This window comes from Cyanistes caeruleus, chromosome 12 (assembly GCF_971803275.1).
Source record: "Cyanistes caeruleus chromosome 12, bCyaCae1.hap1.1, whole genome shotgun sequence".
Lineage (NCBI taxonomy): Eukaryota > Metazoa > Chordata > Aves > Passeriformes > Paridae > Cyanistes > Cyanistes caeruleus.
In genome coordinates, this window is record NC_141712.1 from 20,661,908 (window position 1) to 20,681,796 (window position 19,889).

The 19,889-nt window shown below is 53.4% G+C and overlaps 1 protein-coding gene across 4 annotated transcripts in view; it reads right to left on the reverse strand.

Annotated features, from left to right (window-relative positions):
* Positions 1–19,889, reverse strand: part of ANKRD11 (ankyrin repeat domain 11) — a 127,835-nt gene that overhangs the window by 25,815 nt on the left and 82,131 nt on the right. For all 4 annotated transcript variants that reach the window (XM_086847947.1, XM_023934453.2, XM_086847950.1 and 1 more), the window contains one exon: positions 6,239–6,383. In XM_086847947.1, coding sequence (XP_086704073.1) covers positions 6,239–6,325 — 87 coding nt within the window. In that variant the 5' untranslated portion in view covers positions 6,326–6,383. The remainder of the gene's footprint in view (positions 1–6,238; positions 6,384–19,889) is intronic.

A 19,889-nucleotide genomic window follows, 5' to 3' on the forward strand; every position in this document is an offset into this window, starting at 1 on the left:
CAACCTAAGAGCATTCCCTTGTTTAGAGAGGCACAGTCCTGCTGCCTGCCCTGGCAGGTGGCCCCGGTGTCACAGGACTGCGGTGTCACTGTCACCGTGCGTGTCACTCCTTCCTCTTCCCGTGTCCGTGTGGAGCCCACAGCTCACCCACAGCAGAAGGACACTCGCCCCAGGGGGATGTGTTTGCACGGCCCCAGCACCGCTCTCCGGCGAGGATGAAGGAAATGGGTTGGGGAATCCCTTTTTTGGTAAAGCAAGAGAAACAAACCTGCCAGGGCTCTGTGGTGGGAGGCAGCCAAGGCACGCTCGGAGCCCCAGCAAGGGCAGCCCTGCTCGAGAGCAGCTGCCGAGCACCGGCCCCACAGCGACGGGACGGAGCCCCCACAGCCAAAATAAACACTCCAGCATTTCCTTTAAACCCTCCAGATTTGAAAAGCTTTTGACTTATGCTTTCTGAGGTGAACAAAAATAGTTCAGAATAACAAATGATGCCACTTGTACTGCTCTGAGGTGGCAGCGAGGCCAGGGAGCTTCCATCACCTGCCAGGAATGTCGTGTTGTGAGCAGGTAGCCTGCTCTGTCCTAGTTCTATGAGTCTATGAAATATTTTATCAAAGGAATAAAAGAAAATGTGTGTATTTCTAGAAAAAAAAAGCCACCAAATAAATAATGCACCTTTTTTCCACAGTGACCATTCACATTTTTAACTTTTCCTTATATCTACCTGAATAAAAGGCATCTCTGAACACTTCAGACAGGAGTCTGTGAGGTTCCTGCAAGGTGAAGCACTCAGGGCACCAAGGCTGTCAGAGTTCAAGAAGCATCTGGATGATGCTCTCAGACATACAGGTGGGTTTTCTGCTGGATTAATGCTGCCTGGGATCTCTGTGCACTCAGGAGTGAGAAAAAGGGCAGGACAGGTAAAATTGCAGCTCATTCTAGAAGTCTGAATCATGGAATTGTTTGGGTTGGAAAGGACATTAAAGCTCATCTCGTTCCAAGCTCTGCCACGGGCAGGGACACCTCCCACTATCCCAGGGGGCTCCAAGCCCCATCCAGCCTGGCCTTGGGCACTTCCAGGGATCCAGGAGCAGCCACAGCTGCTCTGGGCACCCTGTGCCAGGGCCTGCCCACCCTCACAGAGAAGGATTTATTCCCAATATCCCCAATGTCAGTTTAAAGCCATAGCTATTGCCACGTTGCTAAAATCTCCGTGCTGGAGGAGAGACAGAGTAGAGGAATTGTGAAAAATGTGAGAGCAGAGGTGAGCCCAGCGTGGCCCTGGCAGTGTCCGTGTGAATCCCAGCGCCGGGCACGCTCGGGCAGAGCTTCCTTTGCATCCACCCCGAGGGCTGGGAGCTGCTGATCCAGTCAGCTCAGCACAATTAAATACCAGGCAGCGAAGGAAGCGGCGGCAGCGCCGGCACCGCTTTGAAGATTAATTCGTACAGTAGCACAACGATAACCTTTCCTACTAATTGGAGCAAGGAAGATCCAGACTTTGCTTCCCCCTGGAAAGCAGCGACCTGCTGGGGATGCCTGCAGCAGAGGGTGGAACATCAAGGCAGTTGGGGAGTCCAATTCCTGAAAGTTTTCGTTGTCTTATTTGAAGCTTTGCTTCCCTAATTATTTCCAATTCTGTAATGAAGAACGTCATCCTTTACTCGAGTAAAACCTGGTTTCATTTTTAGGTCTTCTCATGTTTAAAGTAAGCTCAGGCTCATCAGCATCAGGTTTCACGAATGGAACAAATCCAAATTAGAATCAAAAAATCCTGGGATGGTTTGGGTTGGAAGAGACCTCAAAGCTCAGCTCATCCCAACCCTTTTTGCCATGGGCAGGGACACCTTCCACTAAATCAGCCTGCTCAGAGCCCCATCCAGCCTGGCCTCAACATTGCAGGGAAACTTGTATGAACAGCCCTGTGTAAGAGCTGGGGCTCTCCAAGGCTGGGACAGGAGTTTGGGGATGGGGAAGAGTTGAGAGCTCAGCAGCAGCAGCAAGTTCCCCTTTGCAGGTGTTAATAAAAGCTGCCTTAGCAAAGGGGAGTCAGCAGCCACGAGTGCAGGAAAAATCCCCTCCTGCCACGTTACACTTGCAGCAGAGTTCCTGTATGAGTAACAACCCACCCTGAGCTACTCTTGCAAAAGTGAGAAGATGCATCACAAATCACTCTCAGCTGCTGTGCTTGGAGCACAAACCCACCAGGACCTGGCCCCAGCAGCCACCCAGAGCGAGATGCTGCAGGGTGGGGATGGAAGGGCTTCCCCCATCAGCACCACAGACCCTGATACCAATCTGCTCAGGGCACCTGTGACACACAAACTGGCCAAAGGCCAGCCCTCAGAGCAAAAACAACCCTCTGGGGATTTCTGATGCAGATTTCTGCAAGATAGAGCCATTTAGATGGGACTCTGAGCAACCTGACCTCAGGGAAGGGATGAGATGAGCTTTAAGGTCCCTTCCAACCCAAACCAGTCCATGATTCTGCAATTTACAAAGCCATGCAAAGAAATCTGTATTTCCAGCCCCGTCACCTCGCTCAGACAGAGCCTGACTTGCAGCCCAGCACTTATGCAGAGACTTGCACTTGCCAGCCATGGAAATCCCCCAAGCCCTTTGTTCTCCAAAACGAGCTCCAAGCATTTCAGGTTGTGATGTCAGTAAAAATTAGGCAGCAAGGAATAAAACCAGCCCGGGCAGCCTGGGAGGAGAAGCCCAGGAGGGCTCCAAGGCTGGTGCTCCACATCAGACTCGTGCAGTGAGCAAACAACCCACGCTGCAAAAAGCAAATGCTGCCACAGAGGGACTGTCCCTGCACCAGTGGGTCTGTCCTGGCTCTGCCAGCACCAAGGGAGAGGGGGCAGAGGGTTCCCACCCTGCATTACAAAAAGGAACACATGCAGTTTTACCCAGAAAGCAACTGGATGTGAAAACCAAACGATTCCCTAAATCTGGACCCCTTGTAGCCTTCCCAAAGCCAGGGTATGACACATACACACACAGAGAAAATGGCACAAAGTCTGAATTTGTGTGGTTATCAATGCTGCAATAAAACATGTGGAGCATGGAGGTGACTGGAGCTGAAGCCTTGTTCCTTTGAGCCTCAGGCACCAAAGTTTACAAGAAATATGACCCAGTGATGAGCATGGGCTGATTAACTTCACTGAAATGTCATCTCTTCAGTCACCCAGACACTCCTGCAGGTTTCACACCCCAGTAGGTGACTGTGCTGGACACAGAGCCCAGCACTCACTCATCCAGTCTGGAAAGCCCTGGCAGCACAGCAGGTTTCATGACAACAGAAAAATAAGGACCACGTTCCCTTTTCTGAAAAGGGGAGAAGGGGAAGGAGAAAAAAACCTCAAGTTTTTTTAACCTCTACCAGCTCCTACAAGCAAAAACTGAGCTAAGTGCTGTTCTGCTTGGTGGTCACTGCAGCAAAAATTCACTTTTGACTGTGCAAGAGGGAGCATTTCCCCATGAAGAGGCAAAGGCTGTGCTGAGCACACGGTGTAACCATGCAGCCCCATCAGGAAACGCTTCTGGCAGCTGATACAACGCTTGCTGCGGTGTTCTGCTCAGCCTAAGTCATGAGTAATCTCCTCCTGCTACGGGGATCTGTGGATCTAGACCAGAAAGGAGAATTATTCATATATGGCATGCAGATTTTTACAAAAGCCCTCAGGCTGAAGGAAGCAGGAGGAGCCTGGGGGCTGCCAGTGCCCGCCCTGGACAAGGCTTGTGCAGCCTTATAAGGGCTCCAGAAAGCCTGGGAGAAACAGCTCCTCATCCAACAGCACGGAGCATCCAACGCCCTCAGACACGCTCCTTACTCCACTCCACTCCCAGGGCTGCATCCCACTGATTCCTAAATCCCCCCGAGGAGGGGCAGGGAGCAGAGAGCCTGGAGTTCCCTCCTGTCCTGAGCTCTGCTGCTGACAGGCAGCAGCTCACAGCCTCCTCCTCAGAGCAGGAGCCCTCTGGAGCAGGGCAGCTCCCCTGAGAGCCCAAGATGTGATGGAGCACGGAACTCAGGTGTAAAAGTTGGTGATCACAGAATCCTGGAATGGTCTGGGTGGGAAGGGACCTCAAAACTCATCTTGTTCTACCCCCTGCCATGGGCAGGGACACCTGCCACTGTCCCAGGCTGCTCCCAGCCCTGTCCAACCTGGTCCTGGACACCTCCAGGGACCCAGGGGCAGCCACAGCTTCTCTGGGCACCTGTGCCAGGCCCTCAAAGGGAAGCTTTTATCCCAATATCCCATCTAAACCTCTCCTCCTTCAGCTCAAGGCCAGCGCCCTTGTCCCCTGTGGTGCTCAGCCCACTGCAGCACCAGGACCCCCCCTCCATCTGCCAGAGCTGCAGAGCCCAGACATGTAAAGCCCATTTAATACTAAATGAATACTGGTATTATTAAGGTCCCATTACAAGGAAAACACTTGGTTGGCACCACTTTGGCAGGCTGTGCCCGTGCCCACGGCAGGTCCCTGCGCACGACCCGGGCTCTGGCCTCCCTCTCCAGTCTCACAGGGAAGCTGTGCCCAGCCCCAGCTCGGCCCTTTGAACGTGTTGACAAAGGCAAGATAAATGCAAGGCAGCAGCTGCTGACAGGCAGGTACAACAGCGTCTGCAGGGAGGAGGTCGAAGTGCTTTTCCCCTGAGTCACTGCTCCAGCTCAGCTTCAGAATTAACCAGAAACAGGGCAAAAGCCACTCGGGCTGGAGCTCAGCTCAGCCTCTGGAACACAGGAGCCTGTGAGTGTCTCCTCCGTTGAAAAAGGCAGAATTAAAGGAGCAGAGGCTCTGCCCTGTCCCCTCTCGGGCAGGCCTCTGAACGGGAGCAGGAATTGTGTCCTAGTTATTTAGCCAGCAGGAGATAACTCCGCTTCCCGGCGTGCCCCGCGCCGCTCGACAAACCTGCTCTGTAAATAACACGCAGCCTTTAAGCTGCCGGGAGTGGATGGAATAAAATGGGAGCTGATTCATATTCCAACTGATCCTCTCCCTCCCCAAGCACCTGCGCCAGCATTAAGCCTCTTACCCAGACCGAGCCTGTATTTACATATCCTGCACTGCCGGGCACAGCCTCCTCTGCCAGGGCAAATGTTGGCATCTTCCCGATGCTACCGGGCACCTGCTCCCCCTCCAACATCCCTAATCCCAGATTTTGTCCTCTTTAGAAGCCCCACGCTGTCCCACAGCACTCCTGCACCGACCTGCGCTTGCAGTGACACAGAAAGGGGAATGTGGCACGTGCCACCAGCGGTGCTCCATAACCAAATCCTGGCCTGGGATTTTCCTGTTGGTTATTTTGTATTTTTCTCATTTTGTCACTAATATGAGCTCGGTCATACAAGGAGTTGGTGCCATCACTGGGGTGGGATTGCAGGGGAAGTGACGGAGCTGGGGCTCACCATGCTCAGCTTCAGCTCCCGGGCCAGGCAGAAACTCCCAGGGGAATGCTGAGAAACTGGAGCAAGGAGATGAAAGGGAAGTGGATGAGATTTGTTCCTTAGCAGAATTCAGCAGATGTAGGTTTTCATGTTTATTTAGAGGTAACATTTGCACAGTTTTCTGCACAGCTATTGACTGGAAATGACTGCTACTGAGAAAGGGGGAAAAAAGCTGAATGAGAGCAGACTGGGCTCATGCTTGGAGCAAAATGGGATGAAGAGGAGAAGTGTGAAGGTATTTATCCTTAAACTCAGATTTCACCTCAGTAGTTTCACCTAAGCCACGCCAAAAAACAGACAACACCTCAAATCAACCCTCAGAAGCAGCAGTTTCAGCAGAGCAACTCCTGGGCTGAGCCTGGTCCAGCCCTGCTGCTGGGGAAAGCCAGACCAGCCGTGCTGACAAGGACCTGGATTTCCATCCAGAGGAGGAGAAGCTCCTCCCTCACCCAGCACACACTTGTACCATCACCACATCACTTAGGTCTTCCACAGCTTAGTGCAGAAACCCTTAAAAACACACAGAACTCGCAAAAGAGAGTTTTCCAAAGCATCCCCTGTTGCCCAGCTGACTCGGGTCCAGGTGAGCAGAGCGCTTCCTGGGACGGACTGCAGCCACAGGGGAAATAAACCCAACCCCATCAGCTGGCAGAGCACCAACACACCAATGTAAATAAGAGCCCAGGAAAACCTCCTGCCATGGCAAACACTGCCATGGCTTCAAGACTCCAGGCTCAAAGAGCAGCATCCCCAAAGGAAGGCAGGTGGTCTGAACACGTTACCTTTTTCCCCGTTTGTTTCTCCACCATGTCGTTGCTGAGAGAGAAATCTTCTGACTGTGGTGTTTTAGAACACCCACCCTTGGGCATCGTTCTGCCTTCCTTACTTGATCTTCATTTATGCTGCCATCGCCTCATCATCAACCGTCTGTTGGGAGAGAGGAAAAGGGAGGTCAGACATCTCAAAAGGATCTCTCCACTGTGGGGGGCAGGACAAGGCACTTCCCGTGGGGATAAACCCCCTCCCAACCCCTGGATGGCTACACCAGGATGGCAGAGCACCCTGAAATGTGGGAAAAGCTCCTGCCACCTCCCACAGAGTAACAGGTGCTGCAAGGAGTCACACATGGAATCACACAGAATCACTGAGCTTGGAAGAGACCTCCCAGAACATCGAGTCCAACCTGTGCCCAATCTCAACTTTGTCACCAGCCCGGAGCACCAAGTGCCACGTCCAGGCCTTCCTTGGACACCTCCAGGGATGAGAACTCTGCCAGCTCCCTGGGCAGACCCTTCCAATGCCTGACAACCTTTTCCATGAAAAAATTCCTCCTGATTTCCAACCTGAACCTCCCTTGGCACAGCCTGAGGCTGTTTCCTCTCATCCTATCGCTTGTATCCCGGGAGGAAAGGCCAGCTCCAAATTGGATCCTGCAGCTGCAGACACAGCTTGTCTCATATGCAAGCGAAAGCCTAGAAGGGATCAAGTCCCACCCAAGAGCAACAGGCCTCCTGCTCTTCACCCCCAACATCACCCCAAGCCCACAGAAAGCTTCCTGCAGCTCTGTCCTGAGCAGGGACATGGGGACAGACCCCGGCCTGGGACAGCCCTGCACCCCAGCCTGCCACACTGAATTCCCAGACACACCTGCAGAACCAAACAAATTACAAAACCTCGGTTAAAAATGCCCTTTTGGAAGCCGTTGCCGTCGTGAGACGGGAGCAGGAAGCGCGGAGGGCTCGGCGTTCCCAGGGAGGTTTTGTCACGGCTCCTTCACCCCGCTCCTCACCTCGGCCTGGGAAAGCCAACCTGGAGAGGACAAAGCGCTCCTGCTCCTCGTGTGTTGCCTGGTTACAGGGCTGGAAAGACAACTGCCATGTGAAATACAGCGAGGCAGGAGCTGGAGCAGGGCTCAGGAACACCAGCTGGAGCCAAGGCCCTTTTAGGTGAACAAGAATATCTGCTCTCCCGAGACCAGGGGCTGGAAAGCATCAGTGCAATGGGATATCTGTGAGGACTGACCCCCAGAAACCCCAGCCTGGGGCTGGAACGGCACAGACAGGAACTTTTCCCCATGTAATTGTCACCTGCCAGCTCTAAATTGCAGCCACTTACAGCAGCAGCTCTGCAGAGCTACAACTGCAGGAAATCGTCCAGGGAGATGGGAGTTCTCAGAGAGGAGAGAGAGAAGTCTTGTATTGAGAAGTTCCCTGGAAATCCCTTCAAAATTTCTGTTCCATTTATGCCTCAGAGGCCTTGGGACATTTTGGGTTTTGTTTTTTGTTTTGTTTTGAAAGGTGGTTCAGAGGCCCCAGCCCAGCCCTGAAACAGCACAAATTGCCAGCCCAAAGCAGCAGGCACAGACAGTGCTGGTGCTTCCAGCAGGACACTCTGCTTCCCAAGGCAGCTGATTCTCCAGCCCAGCTCCTCTGCCTGGGCTGTGGGAAGGTTGTTATTCGTATTTAGGAACAAAACCCCTGCTCGTGCCCCCTGCTCAACACGGGGACAGCCCACAGAGCCCACAGTGTCCCCTCCATGCTGAACATCCACTGGTGCAGGAGCAGCTCCAGCCATTCCCAGCCCCAGGAATCTCTCTCTGCCAGGCATCATTAGCCAGCTGGGGAAATGTAAGAATTATTTCCCCTCGGTTTCTCTTACAGGGGCTCATTAAAGTGCAGGTACAGGAGAAAGGAGCAGAGGACAATATTCCCTTCAAAATTCACTGCAAATCTAAGAGGTGGAAATTCAGATGAAGTGCTGGGCAAGTGAAATTTATTTACAAGGGATATTAAACCCAAGCAGCTTCACCTCTGCTGATGATGGGACCGGGCCACGCTCTGCTCCCACGAGCAGCCAAAACCCAACCCCACGTCACCGCCAGCGCCTCGCTCAAAGCACCCCATGACCTGCACACTGCCAATGTATTCCCAAAAAAATCATGCCCACTCCCAAGTCTTTGTGGCTGCTTGTACCAGGGTAGGCACCTATTCACGTGGAGCTTCCAAAACCTGTTTAACTGAGAAAAGGCCAGACGGATGCCAGATTAATTCTGCGCCCCTTCTGTTCGCGGAGCTGACTCATTACACTTGGAAAGCCGGCTGCCTCTCCGGGTAAACACAGCCCTGGCCTGTTCCACAGCTTGCAGGGAGTATCACATTTGCACAACAATTACCGACAACGACGCAGCCTTCGTTTCATTTTTAAGCACGTTTAATAAGTTCGTTTCATTTTTAAGCACGTTTAATAAGAGTCAGAGCGGAGGCACAGATTCCTGGCTGGAAGAGCCTTCCCCAGCTCGAGACAGAGCATTTGCAGAGCGGCAAATCTAGGGCTGCAGAACGACAATTTGGCTTCAATCCCTCCTAATTCAGGAGCTGGATGAGCCACCCCTTTTCCACCATGCCCCTCTCAAGCTCAGCTCCCTACAGGGGACAAGCAGCACCCTTCCTGTTTCACTAACAATTAACTCGGCTCCTCGGAGGAGCTGATCACATGTGGCTGCACAATACCAAGTGGGAGATGGAGTGAGCTCAACAGAATACAATCCCTCGTACTCCTCCAGGAAAACAAAGGAGCTGTTTACCCCTGGCCAGGGTCCAGTCCTGGCTGTGTGCATGGCCAGCCCGGTGCACAGCAGCCCCCCAGCCCAGCCACGGCAGACCCCACTGCTGGAGAGGCTGCATCCCACACAAAGTGCTGAACAGAGAGAGGAGCCTGCCCTGGGATGGACTGGCCTGGGTATGGCAGCTCCTGATGTTTCAGGATAGCAGGGAAGGCTCTGGTGGTCCCAGCCAGCCAGGAGAAAGCTGGGAGAGCAGGGATGACACCCAGCCCAGTCACCCTGCTCTGGACTGGGGAACCTCCTGGTCCACCCTGCCCCGGGTGGGGGTCAGAGCCCCCACAGCATCCCGGAGCACCCTCCCAGAGGATGGAGGAACAGGGCTCTGGAACACCATCAGGAGCAGGGCTGGAGCCGTGCAGAATGAGTCTGGCTGGGAATGGCAGGGCTCTGCAGAGCCAGCCCCGGGCACACCCACCCACAATCATCCCCTGTCCCCTCATGGGCCAAGAAAACAGTTGAAAATGGTTTTTATTTCGCCCAGGGCATACCAAGTCCAAGCCACACACTGAGACCAAACACGTCTGTGAAGGACCTCAAAAGGCCGCGGTCCCAAAAGGGATGGAAGGGGAAGGGGTGTCATCATTGGAGGGAGGAGGAAGAGGAGGAGGATGAAAGCACTGCTGGCTTCAACCCCAGGACATCTGGGCAGCTGGGAGGCAGCGTGGGAGCAGTGGCACCCATTAGCCAGGAGAGGCTCCCAGTGAAGGCAACGGGCAAACTGGGACAGGCACAGACAACAAGGACAAAGCCCATGGACAGACTCCAGCCCCAGCCAGACACCACCAACACTGGGCCTGACAGGAGAGCAGCTCCTCATTAACCACCCCTATGGATCCCCAAGCACATTTAAACTTCCCATCCCTACCCCTCCTGCTTCATGGAACCAGTGAGCAACACCCCAACATCTGTGTGTGTGCTGTGGGCAGGGACACCTTCCACTGGACCAGGTTCCTCCCTGCCCCATCCAACCTGGCCTTGGACACTTCCAGAGATGGGGAAGCTTCTCTGGGCAACCTCCCCACCCTCACAGGAAAGAATAAAGAACGTTTCCAGATGTATGTCCAAGGGGAATGACAGCCTTTCCTGGTCCCAGCCCTCCTTCCCTGTCCTCCTGCAGAGCAGCCAAACTCCTGCCATTCAGTCTGAAGCCACAACAAATGAGCTCATGCCCACGATCTGTGCACTAGAGCCTGCCCATACCCCGCCAGCTTGGAGTAAAAAAGATTGTGGAGCTTTCCTTAAATGCCAGAATAGGAGGGAGTTGGCTGGATGCTCCTGCCCGTGCAAACCCCCCGATGCAATTAGAGCCTCAGACATTATTTGCACAGATCCAACACGTTTGTTTGGTCTGAAAAGGTTGGAATAGGAACAAGCCTGTGAAAAATGAAAATTTTAATACTTCAGCCTCCTTTTAAGGATGCTGTCTTAAATCTTTGAAAATTGCCTTAGATTAAAAACTCACACCCACAATTTGACACTTGTCCCCCAGCTCTGGAAAGTAAAGGGAAAAAAAACAAGAGCTGATGTCTTTCAACACACAGAACCACTGAATCCCAGAACGGTTTGGGTTGGAAGTGACCTCAAAGCTGATCCTGTTCTACCCCCTGCCATGGGCAGGGACACCTCCCACTAGCCCAGGATGCTCCAAGCCCAACACTTCCAGGGATGAGGCAGCCACGGCTTCTCAAAAGCACCACTGCCCCAGCCTCAGCCCACAGTGCATTCCCAGCACCTGCCCTGCACCAGGTCATCCTCCACCTGTGTGGCCAACACGAGCCACAGCTAGACCCTAAAGCTGCCTGTGAGCACCAGAAGGACGTGCAGTTTGGGGAACAAGGAACAATTGTTCTTTGTGCTCCAGCTCGGCTCTGGAAGAGCAAAGTCCATGGTTTTCCACAGTGAGTACACACGGCCAGGAGCAGCAGGAGCCCCACAGACCTGCACAGCAAACACAGGTGGTTTCCTCAGCACCTGACAATGGGTAATCACAAAGATTAGCTATTAGTGAGATAGTGCAAGGTGCTAATTCTTACAGCCAGAACTCAAACCAAGGAGAATGGAGATCCCTCGTTTCCTGGGGCAGGGTCAGTGGGGAAGCAGTGTCACCTGGTGTCACAGCTGGGCTCACCCCAGTCTCACAGCTCCATCCTCACCTTCAACTCCACATCCTGCCTTACCTTGGGGACCTGTTACCTGGTCCTGGCTTTTGAAAGGGGATGTAGCTCCTCATCAGTTCTTACAGATGACACATCTTTCTTCACCTTTTTGCTTCTCCTTTCCTGTTCTCAGTTATTACCTGGTCCCAAGTAACTGTCCTTTCTTCCACCTTTCCAAAATATTTATTCAGCCTTACCCCACATATCCTGACCTCCTGATATCATGTAATGACTGGCTTGGGCAAGGCTTGCTGCTCTCTCAAACACACACCAGGCAAGTGAACTTCCTCAGCTGGAATCATGGAATGCCAGACTGGAACAGAAAGGATCTTAAAGCCCATCTCATTCCACCCTGCCACGGGCAGGGACACTTTCCATACATCAGATTACTCCAAACCCTGCCCAACCTGGCCTTGAACATTTCCAGGGAAGGGGCAGTCACAGCTGTTCTGGGCTACCTGTGCCAGGGCCTCTCCACCCTCACCAAAACAAAATATAATGATCCTGCAGCCTAAGTTACTTTAGATTAAACTGAATTAAATAATAACATTGAATTCCATCAGCTTTTAGTATTTTGATCTTTTGTGGGACAGATGTCCCTCCGCAGAGCTCCTCAGGACCTGCAGAGAGCAACAGAGTGGAGCAGCTGAGGCTGCACATGGATGTGCACCCAGCTCTGCAAGGATCACCACAAAGATGATGCTCGTGACTTTGCACCATGAACATCTCCAGGATGGCTCCACCACACAAACCCATCCCAGCCAAGAGGTTCAATTCAAACCACAACCCCACACCTGTGACCTGCCAGTGTCTCCTCCTGCCCCAGCAAGAGGTCAGTGGTCTCCAATTCTGATAACATATTTCTATTGCACCGAGTGTTGCTGTTTAACAGGATTATATTTGGAAATTTCTGCCAAACCACGCTGTGATTCAGAATCTTCCAGCTGGGACCATTCTCGGGAGACACAAAATCCAGACTAGAAGAGCCCTGACAGTGCCCTGCACCCACAAGCAGCCACTCTGCCTGTGTGGTTTCTCCGGGAGCAGTTTTTCCCACAAACCCTTCCCTCAATTATCCGTACACAGCTGCCTCTGGTATTGCTCCATTTGGGGATGCTGCCGATGAGCTGATTCCCGGCCAAGTTACAAAACTGTACTTTGAGTCAGTGCTCCGTGCTGCGGTCTGGGAGCGGGATTAGCTGTGATGTGGAAACCTCTGGAGCAGCACATGGCCCTGCTGCAGCACTGATAGCCAGGCTGGGAAAGCTGATCATGACACTGTTGTTCTCTCTGGGATGGCTCTGCATCACCAGCCCAGATCAAAACCTGCTGGAGAGGGAGGACCCTGAGCCTCTCCCATCTCCTCTCCGCTCCTGCTGGACACCCATCAGGCTTCAGCCAGGGAAGAGCTGTAAACAGCTGTAATCTGCCAACACAGTCACTACCAGAGTTTCTGCACATCAACTTCCTTGAAACAGTGATCAACTCCACATGACTATTCCCAGTGCTGCTGCACATGGGAGGAGAAATGCAGCCCAAACCACCCAGCATAAAGAGAACAAGGGAGAAATGTGATGCTGGTGAGCTGAGAAGTCCAAGGAGGATGAAGCCTTTACCTGCAGCTCACCAGGACACAAATGGGATCTTTGAAGGTCCTACCAGCTGGGAAAGACAGGGATCCCCCAGGGCTGCTTTATCCTGGCAAAATGAGAACACCACAGATCTGCAGAACCAGCTCCATTCCCAGGACAGCTTGGGGAGCTGGGCTCTGCCCCTCTGTGCCCAGCACAGAGCCCTGGCTGCGGCTTCCAAGCACAGCTCGAGGGGGTCAGGAGCATCAGCCAAGCCCCAGGAACGAGCCAGACTCCATTTTCAAGACAGAGAAACAAGTGAGCACAGACAATTCCTGACCATCACGGACCGAAGGGTGACAGATGAAGCAGCAGCGGCTGTCGGTGCCCCGGCAGCGACCTGCGTCACCCACCCCGTGGTGGCAGCGGGGACGTGGGACTGGCAGGGGCTGCTGGCTCGCTCTGCTCCGTCCTCAGCCAGGCTGAGGATCCTCTGTGCTCCCACCTGGGCATGGTCCATCTTCCCACTGCTGGCACCAGGGCCCTGTCCCAAGGGGAGGCTGCAGGACCAGCACTGCTCCTGCAGAAAGCTCGTGGCAGCTCTGGCGAGTCCCATCTGCTGCTCAGCTGCACAAGAGGAAGGCTCGGGAAGGGAGCAGGATCAAGGACGCGTTTGGGCTCATTTTTAGTTGTTTAAATGAGCACAGGCAGCACCGTTCTGTGGCCTCATCACCGACAACTCTGTGCCTTGTTTGCCCCTGGGCACTCAGAATAGGCTCTGACATACCACAGCTGAACAGAGACCTGGCCCTGGCAGTCTGGGCTGCCTGAATTCCATGAATACTCCGTATTCCCAGTGTCCATCTCCGGACACACACATGCACATGGACACACCTGCACGGGCACACACACACATTTCATGGGACACACAGCCCCCAGAAAAACCCAGCTGAGACTCACTGCAGTCCTGCTCAATTTTGGGTATCACTGGGTCCACATCTAGGACAAGAAACAGCCATAACTACAAATAAACCACAAGACTTAAGTGCTTCAACCCGAGAGGAGCCCACAACCAAGCACGTTCATTACATGAGAAAGAAACCAAAAATATTTTACAAAAGATGCCGTGACCATTGCAACAGGGTCCTTCAAGTCGAGGAGACCCTCAGCTGAGGGCTCTGCAACACCAGCTACCCCCCAGTGAAATCCCTGCTTGAGCCTCGGGGGATTTGGACAAAAGCCCTGGGATGTTTGTGTTTATATCTGGTTTCAGTCCATGATGTCGCAACAGCCAAGTAACATCTTCTCCCAGCTGTGAGCAGGAAAATCCATGGTAATGGCAGCAAAACATTCCTCATTCTCCCATTCTTGCATAATTCTTCCCAGGACCCCTCTTTCCATCTCAGCATCCTCATGCTTCCTCCCAGTGTGGGAACCTCAGAAATATTTTGGTGGATTCAGGAACAAGGTCTGAAAAGAACAAATCTCACACAGGGCCCTGAAGGCATCAGGCTGTGGGGAAAACCCAGCACAGAACTTCAGTGATTTCCTCTTATTTGGGGTCTGCAAACACAGGAGTTTTGCTTTTCTCTTTCTTTTTTCTCACTGAGGCCAGCAGCCTCCAGATTCCAGACTCGCATTTGATCCACATACAGAACACTTGCAGCAGCACTGGGATTTGTTTGCCACGTTACTGTCAGCTTTTAAGTGACAGGGCAACAACTGAATAGACATGGACAGAAGGAAGGGCAGGTTGGACAGGGCTTGGAGCAGCCTGGTCTAGTGGAAGGTGTCCCTGACCATGGCAGGGGGTGGTTTAAGGTCCCTTCCCACCCAAACCATTCCACGATTCGATGAAAAGATTGATTCAAAGCTCACATTAAACCAGAATTCTGTAAGCATGGAAGGCACCTGGGGAGATGAGGAAAAGCCTGGGCCATGAGAAATTCCAGCCTTGTGCCAGGGCAGTGCTCGGCAGGGAAGCCCTTCTCCCAAGCACACCACGCACCACGGAGCAGCTCGGCGCAGCGCCAAGGCCGGGCGAGCACCGGGCTCCAGCCAGATTCACAGCTCCATGCAGGCAGGAGGGAAGGGCAGGGAAAAGCTTCCATGCACATTTCTGGGCTCACTCAGAGCTGGCTCCCCTCATCCTCAGCTGCTGGTGAGAACTGTCACCACACTTTTTGTACCGCTCCGAAAGCCACGGTGGCTCCCTGATACCAACAGTGGATTTGCTGATTGTTTCAGCTCGAGCTGGAAGCTGAGCTCTGGCTGGAGCTGTGCTGCTGACGACAGCCCATCGCTACTGAACGAGCTGTGTGACAGGAAGGCGCTTGCTGTGCTTCCGTGGGGCTCTGCGTGCCACAGCCAACACGGGAAACGCAAACCCTGAGCTCCTCCGAGCAAACCATGCAGCCTCTGCTGCCAGGGGGATGGGGAGAAGCACCTTGCCCGTTACCTTCATCACTCGTGCCCACCTCGTTCCAGGAGCCAAAGCTCCTGCCCGGTTTTCCCGCTGCTGGTGCGGCAGGAGGTGGCTCTGGCACGGTGGTGCCAGGAGGCTCAGCCTGGCTCAGCTCTGTGCCAGGACCCCGGCTGGACACACGTCACGGCCGAGGGGAAGGGGCCATCCTGGGCCAGGGGCCGGCAGGGGAGGTTTGGGCACGGCACAACCCTGCTGCTCCTCTGCAAACAGTCAAAGCAAGATGAATCCTCCACAAAGCTGCAGCTTTCCATCTCCCAAATCACACAGCTTTTGAAGGAGTTCTATTGTGTATAAAGACACAGGAATGCATTTATCAAAAAGGGAATGTTCTTGTGTGGGGAAACTCCTTTTTCACTACAGAGCTCTGGTTGAAGGTGCCATTGGAGCAGGAGCAATGGAGAGCTGTAACAGCACTAACAGCTTTTTCTCTAAGGACATGAGTCCCCAAAAACACAAACCTGAGAGCCTCTCCTGATTTTGAGCCAAATCAAATGACACAAGGCCTCTGGTAGAACAATTTGTTATAAAGTTATTGCTTCAACACTGGCCAGAAACTGAGCACACCCAAAGAGGTTGTGGATCCTCCATCCCTGGAAGTTCACTGCCAGGCTGGCCAGGGCTTGGATCAACCTGCTCCAGTGGAAGGTGTCCCTGCCCATGGAACAGGGTGGGATGAGATGAGCTTCAAGGTCCCTTCCAAACCAAACTATTCCATGACTCCATAACTCTAGGAACACCTGGAGCAGCTGACCAGACACTTGCTGTGGTGAGACCTGTGTGGCCCTGTGGATGTCCCCAGCACCACAGCAAACCCAGGAGCCCCAGCATCTTCCAAAAGGCAAAGCTCAGACAACACATACGTGTGGCAAATTGGGGGAAAAAAACCCAACAGATTCTCTGCCGCCTCCTTCTCTTCCTTAAAAAGCAAGGTCTGTCTCCCAGCTGCCTGCTGGATCCGCCTGCCTCCCCCAGGCTGAGGAGCCCGGGGTGAACACGTGGCACTTGGTAGCAGAATTCGGAGAAGGGAGGGATCAAAGCCAGCCTTTGTGACCCTGGTGGGGGGGAAAATAAGCTGGGAGTGACAGGTACCTCTACCCCAAGAGTGACCCAAAGCCAGGCTGCAGCACACCAAAATAACCTGGCAAGGGACACGCAGAGGCAAGCCTTGGAGCAGGATCATGAGGATCCAGGTTGGAAGGGAACAACAGGAGCGGTGCTATTTACTCCTGGTTCCCAGGTCTGTGCCAGGCTGACGTGGCACACGTGCTCCCAGCAGGATCACAGCAAGCAAAGGGGAACCACAGCCTGGAGAGCTGAGCACAGCCAGCTTCTCCCTGGGACCTGAGGACTGAACCTTCTCAGTGGAACCCTGGCAGAGCCTGGCTCGGGAGCACACAGCCACACTGAGCAAATGCTGCTGGTGCCCATGGAGGGCTCAGCCCCAGGGGCCTCAGGAGCAGGACAGGAGTGTCAGCCTTTGAGTTCTGTGCTCTTGGTTCTGTCCTTTACCTGTGTGGTGAATTAGGGTACAGAAAACAACCCAACCACGACTTGGCGCAGACTGATTTTGCCCCGCCAGCCAAGCCTGTGGTGAGGGAGATGGGAATGTTGGAGCTGCAGTTCCCAGTTCACCGTGAAGCTCATCCACCTCTCCAGAGAATCCCACAGGCTGAGCAGCTTCACCGGACACCTCCTGACTGGAACCTGCCCAGCAGAGCCTGGCCAGCTCCAAGGAGCACTGCCCTGTGCTCCAGGAAAACACCGAGGTTCATGTACCACACACCTGGCAGGGGGACGCAGAACTCAGGACAAGCAACAACTAAACACCTGAATTCACCAATGGGCTCCAGGTGATCCCACCACGAGCTCCACAACCTGCAGGAGCAACCCTGGAATTTCTTCCTTGGGCTGCTGACCTACTAAACTGGTTGGAATCGGCAGCGCCAAACACTCCACGTCAGAAAGGGGTTTAACAGGCTGGAAAGGGGTTTTACAGCCTGGAAGGGCTTTTACTGCCTGCACGCTCCGTGCTGGCTCTGCAGGGAGCTTTTCTCGTGGCCGGGTACGCCCCAGCTCCCTCGGAGCTCTGTTTGCCCACGCCAGCAGCCGGCTGCCCCGGCTGTGCAAACACCGGCCCCGGGAGCCGCCGGCACCGCCACAGTATCGTGGCAACGTGGCTGAAGCCGGCTTTGCAAACTCACCAAGTGTGCAAATTAATTTCATTATCCGCTCTTGCACATCATGAGGAGGGAAAACAAATAACCTGCCCGAAAGTACATTCTAGTAATTATTAACACGGCGTCAGCGGAGCCCGGGGGAGCGGGAGGAGGACGGGCCAGGAGGAGAGCCTGGCACTGCCTGGCCGCCGGAGCACTCGGCACTGGGACTTGGTAAATGTAAAATCCAGCCTCGTGCTGCCTTTGTTCCCTGTTTAGCCCAAGGATTCTCCATGCGCTTGGCTGCACCTCCATGTTCTCCCAGCAGTAAAACTGACCATCCCAATTCCTCCCCAGAAAAGCTCTTGGCTTCCATTTGCTTCTGCTTTCACGGAATCGCTGAGATTAGAAAAGACCTCCAAGACCAGCAAGTCCAAGCTGTGACTGACCCCCACCCTGTCACCAGACCAGCACACCGAGTGCCACATCCAGGCATCCCTCGGACACCTTCAGGGATGGGGACTCCACCGGCTCCCTGCCAGTGACTGACAATCTCTACCATAAATTCTTCCCAATGTCCAACCCAAGCCTCCCTTGCACAATGTCCCTCTTCCCCCACAAACACTCTGGAGCACCCCGAGCTGTCAGGGCTGTACACAAACCTTCTCTGGTGATGACTGAGTGTGCACAGAGTCTTCTGATTCCTATTTTATTTTACAATAAAAGCCTCCTTCAGCTTGGCAGTGATGCTGCTCTGTCCCATAAATCCCCATTTCCTCCAAAAACGAGAGCAAACCCTGAGATTTAATACCCTGTAGCACATGATAATTTAATCCAGTGCTGCATGCCTGGATTACATGACCCCCATCATGACAGGCACAAACCCCATGCTATGGCAAAATACGTTTATGGAGCTGGAATTTTTGCTTTAGGATTCACACAACAACCTCAACTCTTAGAAATCCAAGCCACTCCCATGTCCCCATGATGATGTGGCTGTAGATGACAGTGAACCCCATGGGCCTGACCCCAGCACAAAGCTGCACCTCTGCCAGCAATTGAGGAGATCCCTCCCTGCCTGCTCTGGCTGCCTCCTGGAGGGCACTTGGAAAACACCTTCTGAAGCTCCCAGTTTGGGAGGATTTAGTTTAATCACAGAAAACTGGGAGGTTCTCAGTTTGGAGGAGAGCAGAGCACTCTGAACCTACCAAAACCAGGCTGGACATGGTTTGGAGGAGGGTGTCCCTGTCCATGGCAGAGGGTGGAACAGGAGGAGCTGCAAGATCCCTTCCCACCCAAACCATCCCATGATTCTGTGATTCTACAGCAGGGCTGTGGCAGAGCTCCAGCAAATCTTCAGGCATTATTAGTAAGCCATTAAGAGACACTGTCAAGACAGATAGGCTTTGAGATTGCTTTCCAAGGCAGTTGTCAGGGATTTGGGGATGCACCAGGTGCTGCAGCAGCAGCTCTATTTTCCCTGTAAGCAGCCTGTCACATGAGCACTGCTTTAAAAGGGACCTCACAGCAAGAGCCAAAGATTTTTCCAAGGTGCAGCCACATCCTAAACCCGGCCTGGCATTGCACCATGGCAATGGGACTTAGTCAGAGCCTGGTTTGGATGAGATTCCTGTACAAACCTGCTCCCACAGGAGCACTCAGCTCCCTGCAGGCACAGCCCCTGACCCAGGGCTGCTGATTCACCAGACAGGCTCCAGCACCAGAGGGGCACCAGAGCCCGTGGATCCATCTGCACCCTCCATCCTCCCTGTGCCTTGTTTTCAGCAAGGAAGATCCAGCTGCATATCCACAACACTTAAAATGAACTCCCCAGTGGTTCCCAGAGCTTTTTATCCCCCACGTTCTCGAGAATATCAATACAAACAGATCTGCACAGAAATTCTTTCATCTTCTACTGGCCAAGGGCTCCCTGTGCTGCTCTGCAAGGCTGGAGAGCGTGGTGAGCATCAAGGGCTTCCCCAGCCTTCCTCCTCCTCCTCCTTTTCCTCCCCCTCCACCAAGAGATCACAAACCAAGCCGTGGCTCCTCCTGGAACCTACGTGCTCCATGCACATAGAATCCCAGAGTCACTGAGTTTGGAAAAGACCTCCAAGCCCCCCACCTTGCTACAACCTCCATGGGATCTTTGTGCTCCCACTCCCCTCCCTCACTGCCCAGCTGTGAGGGTACAGGTCCCCACTGGCCAAATCCAAAGGTATTTCCACATTCCCCTCTATTTCCAAGCAGTTTCTGTATGACTCACACACTGTCACAACCTATTTTCCCTGAGTTAAGTTGAAGTGCAGGGATTTGAAGTCAAGTCATCCATTCATGTTGTATTTTCTCCTCTTTCCCTCTCTTCCTCAAGACCTCCCCCAGCAGATTTTCCAAAACTGCTCTGTATATCCCTATTCTGCTGGACCTGGCCACATGGTTTTACAGG